This window comes from Meleagris gallopavo, chromosome 4, assembly GCF_905368555.1.
Source record: "Meleagris gallopavo chromosome 4, MGAL_WU_HG_1.1, whole genome shotgun sequence".
Classification (NCBI taxonomy): Eukaryota; Metazoa; Chordata; class Aves; order Galliformes; family Phasianidae; genus Meleagris; species Meleagris gallopavo.
Genome location: NC_139407.1, coordinates 4,212,213 through 4,218,212, shown reverse-complemented (window position 1 = coordinate 4,218,212; position 6,000 = coordinate 4,212,213). Strand labels below are relative to the sequence as shown.

At 35.8% G+C, this 6,000-nt stretch overlaps 1 protein-coding gene across 1 annotated transcript in view; it reads right to left on the bottom strand.

Moving 5' to 3' along the window:
• Window positions 1-1,287: 1,287 nt before the first annotated feature.
• The window catches only part of CPE (carboxypeptidase E), a 42,965-nt gene continuing 38,252 nt past the window's right edge, over window positions 1,288-6,000 (bottom strand). Inside the window, exons 7-9 of the mRNA XM_085222037.1 lie at window positions 5,424-5,523; window positions 2,939-3,057; window positions 1,288-1,873 (exon numbers count right to left, since the gene is read on the bottom strand). Coding sequence (XP_085078163.1) covers window positions 1,775-1,873; window positions 2,939-3,057; window positions 5,424-5,523 — 318 coding nt within the window. The 3' untranslated portion in view covers window positions 1,288-1,774. The remainder of the gene's footprint in view (window positions 1,874-2,938; window positions 3,058-5,423; window positions 5,524-6,000) is intronic.

Here is a 6,000-nt window from a genome sequence, read left to right as displayed (position 1 = left end):
CCTGGTTCTGCTGAAAGCAGTATCACCACTTCCAGACTCTGGATGTGCCTTAATATTTCCAATTATCACTGCAGCATCCTTCATCCAAGCATGTTCGTGTGCCCAGCTTCCCCAGGCTGTTCCCAAGATGTGCACAGGTTGGGTTCTCCGTTGGACATAGAGGCTCCTCCTCACACTGGAGATTCAAAGGTCACCACTGGATAACGACTCACAGGATGTTCAGTTCCCCTAAAGGCTGGAATCCAATACCTAACAACTAAATGATTTACAGGTTTCAGAGTAAATTCCTGACCAGTGAGTATATTCCTTCTTATTGCTGTTCAATCTATCAATGTGTGGTTACATTTTCACTGCAAAGGATCGAGTGCTGTTTTTATTAGAGAATACCAAATTGTCAAAAAAGATATTTTTCAGTAGAGTTTTAAATACTCAGAGGAGGTAAATTTGGATCCTATTCCTGGATATGTGATTTTTCACTTAAGGTGGGAATACGATAATGCATTGTTGGTAGATTCTAAATGGCACTGAACTTCTACAACATCAGCTAAAATAACATGCTCATCAAAACACAGGCAGAGGAAGGAAATCCATATCAAATACCTGATCTTGGATTAAAATAGAGAAGCAATAGTGTCAAAACTTTCAATGAGATGCTTAGTTGAAATAAAGCAGCAGTTTCAGAAGAATTGTACCAAACCTTTTTGGTCAAATTTCACCACAGATAAAATTCTCAATTATCAGTCTTGCATCTAGATCCCAATAAGATTAACCAACATAAGAAACAAAGTTGGAACAAAAGCAAACCGTTCTTGGCTTGTGAAGCTAAATGCATATCACCCATGATTTTCAGTTCATTGTCTGACTTTTGTGTAAAGTTCTGGTAGCTTTCAGTGACCATACGAACTTTCAGCAGATTATTTAGGCAGCACTGATACATTTAGAGTTTGTTGGAAAGGCAGGTATTTAATTTCAACTGATATGATCTGAAATTCCTTTTTTCTTGACGGAAAACAAACACAAGTAGCATATCAACAAGATGCACAAGCTTTTCTTCTTTGTCCATTCAGAATTTTTAATTTGGCTAGTAAATAATGAGAAATAATTTAAACCTGATCTTGAGATAATCATGAACAGTTTAAGACAAAAGCTCTTGAATTCTTGAATTCACTTCATGCCATCTTTAATAAAAGAGTTAATGCAGATTCATTCTTTCTGCTTCCTGAAATGAAGTGAGAAGTTTATGGTTCTTACATATTTGAATAGTCCCAACACCAGAGACACACAAAATGTTATAATGTATTTTAATCATTACACCACCACATTATTATTATAAGCCTTTTCAATAACACTCATATAGAACTCAGTAAAGAGCACTGTCTACTACTATGCACTGTCAAATATTTCTGGTGGTACTGGGAACTGACTACAGTGCTTTATTTTTTCTTAAATCAAAATTTAACTTACACATTCTGAACTTGTACATAATACACAAGATTGTACTTCCATATAGGCTGCAGAGACATTCACTCTTTTTTTTTGTCTGATTTGTATATAAGAGTAAATTTTCTATAACAATATGAAAGAAAATTAATAACTTATGTATCTAGCTAGGCGTTTAGTATTTATTTTTAATAATATTAATCAAAAGATGACTGAAAAAAATCAAAGTTAAATATTGTGAAGTGCACAAAATCTAAAATATAGGGACTTTCCACAGTACATTATACTAAATCAACATATAACAGATTCAAAGCTTAAAAGCCGAAATCTTCATTTAAAAATTTAGTGTTTCTGACATCATTTTCCACCATTCCATCAGCTCTTCTTTCTCCTCTTCTTTTCTTTCAGACAATGACTCCAGTTCAAAATCAACCTGAATAAGAGAAGCAATCAAAATATTGGTAAGAGAGAGAAATGTGTGCTTTTAAGAGTCATTTACTAAAAGTTGTTTAACACCGCCATAGGCCCTGGGGAAAGACTTTCTATTTTAGGCTAGGATTTATTCCACAGCCTCTTGTGTCTCATTTAAGTACGTGCAACACTTCCATATCAACACAATAAACATCCATCAAATACACAAAGGTGCATAATAAAATTTCCAAAAGAATCCAGCTATCTGACCAGTCTTTGGCTTAGTCAAAAACGACAGTGCAAAGAAATTAAGAATAGTTTATAGGTACACGTATCTTCTAGCATGTAACATGCATCTCTTTCACGTACTGCTAACACCTAGCAGGGCAGACTCCCAACATACCAAAATACATGCTCTATTTTATGTCATCAGGAAAATCCAGGGAGCTTTCACATGGTTCACTACTGTGGATATGACATATGAGTTACACACTTGAAGAAATAAGCATCCATTGTAATTTTTAGGAGCCGACTCCATACCGATATATGGAGGATGAATAAAAAATGCTTGTGAACTCTTAAAACAGAGCCTCAGTCTTATTCACCATACACACTGGGTATGAAGCATAGCTCCACCACTGTTTTTCTGCACAGAGCTGAGGACAGTTTTTAACCTGTGCAGGTAGTCACTTGACAATCTAGACTAGAAAGACAAGTGAAAATCTCAAGATTGCTTACTCCTTACACCACACTACTTAGAGATATGCTGTGATTGCCTGATTTCCTAGCCATATAGTTACTAATAAAAAAGAACAAATATCTCAATATCATCCTTCTCTGTGCCACCTCATTTCAAATGAGACCATAAAGCAAAGAAATGAGTTTAAATGAGATTGTTCTCAGTGGTTTACACAGCAAGAACTACAAAAGCAGAATTCCAGACTGTCTTCTAAAACAGTATAAAATATTCTGAAAAACAGCCTTTAGGCTAGGCTACACATATCAGAAAGGAGAAAAAAAGTTTGCTTTTTTGTTTTGTTTGTTTCAATATAATAGATGCTAAACTGACATGCATATGATCACTTACCACAACAGCAGGGCTAAAGGGCACAGCTACTTTTTTAGTTATTGCTAGATAACCTGGTGCTGAGGCTGTGAGTTTGTAGTTTCCAGGCACAAGCAGTCTCCAGTAATCACCATCCTTGGCTGCACAGAAGATGAAAGAAATAAAATCAAAAAAATATGCATAAAATTAATTACTCAGCCAAGGAACAGGGACTGTCTAGCTTGTCAGCAACTGCTGTGTTCCTGTCAGCCTTCTTTCAGCTGTCTGAAAGAAATATTCTGTAAAGACTGTATGAATATATCACCACAGATTTTCTTCTTTTCAGGTTAACACAACAAGCGTTTTTAACTCCGAAGTTGTGCTGTATCCTCCTTGAAAGACTTTGCCTTCTGAAGCTGAAAGCTCTCAGCACACTGAAGAAAAGGGTAAATTTGGGACATTATCCCAGTATAGAAGTGCTTCTCCAGCCAATGCACAGCCTGTTTTAAGCATCTGAGTTTGCCTGCAGTGCAACGTAGATTATTAATGTCCTTCACTCAATATTCTGGAAATTCAAATTGAAATTGATTTTATTCTCCCCAGATTCAAATAAATAGGACCACTTTTCTCAAGCTATAATGTACAGAAAGCTATAAATGATCACACCCTGGAATATTCCATGTATAATGTCTCTGAAAGTATCTACTCATTTCAGTATCCAGGCAATGTCTAGGGTTTTTTTCCTTCCATTTAACTGAACAAAGAAATGAAAGCTTGATCCACCAAGGTCAAAGAAAAGACTTCTACTGCTCTGACTTTACTGCAGACAATTTCTTTTTTTTTTTTGTCAGAAAAATAAAGTACGTGATGTCCAAAAGAGTGGTGAGGCACTGGAATGGGCTGCCCAGAAAGCTGTTTGAGTCACTGACCTTGGAGGTGTTCAAGAAATGTTTAGATGATGTACTAAGGGACATGGTTAAGTGCGAAATATTGCTGGTAGGTGGATGGTTGGACACTGGATGATGTTGGAGGTCTTTTCCAACCTTAATGATTCAAAGATTCTAATTTGCACAGCAAAAAACGTTAGTAGTTGTTCACACTATTCCCAGACTTTTTTCTTTACAGAACAAAAAGAAAACAAAATACAGAGCAGCAGTAATGATCCATTCTACTTTCTGGCAACGAAACAAAGATGAATTTTAAGTCACGAACAAAGGAGCAAGAGAATAATTTAAAACAAAACCAAACCAACAACAAGAAGATCTGTCCTTCTTTTTCAATGTGCTCAAATTTAAGTACTTATTTTCCTCACTATTTCGACAACTTCTCAATGAGTACAGATATAAAAATGTGATTCGTGACAATGCTTTTTTGTACTATAGAAGTGTGAGTGTATGCTCTCATATTCCAGAATATCTCTTTGCACAGCTTATTCCCTCATTTTATCCCTAACAATTATTCTCAGCATTACATTTTTTAGCTTTCCTACACTCTGTGAAAGAAGGTGGCTAATATTATTGTGGGCTGCTCTCCTCTTTAGTAGAGATGCTGCCCTCTTGAAGGTGATGTGAGAACACAGCAGAGCCAGCTGAGAGTCTGCCAATCCTGTATCATGGTATTCTGTACCTCTGTAAGAGTACAGTAAGACATATCAATGGGAAATAAGACATATCAATGGGAAATGGCCACAATGTAAAATGCCAATGCTTTATTATGTATGATCTTATATTTTTTTTTTTCCTAAAAAGTATCTTTTAACAACAAAAGTTTTTAAAACTTGTCATTTAGAATAAGAAACAGTCAACAAGGAAGACTGCAGGTCAGCACTGTGAAAACAACCTTTGAACTCACTCCTTGAATAAAGCACAACACCAGCCAAAAGCTGATCCAATTTTCTGTGAACACTAACATGACATTTTTCTCTCTTTCAAATGCCCTTCTTAAAAGAAAAGAAGAGGAGAGGAGAGGAGAAAGGAGAAAGGAGAAAGGAGAAAGGAGAAAGGAGAAAGGAGAAAGGAGAAAGGAGAAAGGAGAAAGGAGAAAGGAGAAAGGAAAAAGGAGAAAGGAAAAAGGAGAAAGGAAAAAGGAAAGGAAAAAAATTTACACATGATGAGGTATGTTCACATTGTAATATAAGTTCTGGACTGCAATTTAGCCTTTCAGCTCAAAACAGCACTGCCAACAGCACTGCCAACAGAACTTTAGATTCTGGCAGATTTGTGAAGTACCACCACAAATCAGAAGACAAGATAAGCATGAATAACCAACAGCCATCAGTAGCACTTCACACCAGAGATCCATTAAGCCCCAGCAACTGTTCTTCATCTCCTCTGACAGCGAAATACTAGTGGAATATTCATGACATCCTGCAGGCAAGGAGTTTCTTGGGGCACAACATGTTTTCCTAGGTTCAAAACTATCGTACCTTTAGGCATCAGCTAATAAGATCTGAAATGACTCCATTCTGCAAAGGAAAAAAATGTGGCAGTATATTCCAGCACTTAGCTTCTTCAGGCACAAAACTTACCTGACGTAATGTCATGGCTTATCCCCTCCACAGAAATGGTAGCATTTGCTATTGGATTGCCCTGAAGATCTTTAACAAAACCCTTCACTCCTCGATGAATCTAAAATAATCAAAAGCAGAAGCACATACAAAATCATTTAACAGTTCCTAAGAGAAGTAATTTGCATCAGTATATTGATATATATCATATAGATATATCTAAGGATGCATGCTGACAGCTATCAAGGATAATTCTTAATTCTTAATAATTATATACATACATATATATATTCCATTAATAAGTCTTTAATTTTTCTCTATATAATAATTATTGAACATCAAGGTTAAAGAATTCAGCTTAGTTATTCTAATTCCTCCACATTATACAAACCTTCTTCAGAAACACACATCAAATCACAAAACATAAACACTGGTTTGAAAGCACTAGTTACTGCGACTTAATAAATGTGCTGAAAAATTTTCAAAGACAGGCTGAAAATAAAATTTTAAAAATAGAAGTTTCACCAACTGTAAGAATTTAGGGCAAACGATGGATGGAAATACTTAAAAGTCAAACAAGGTTAAATGTGGGCACTTG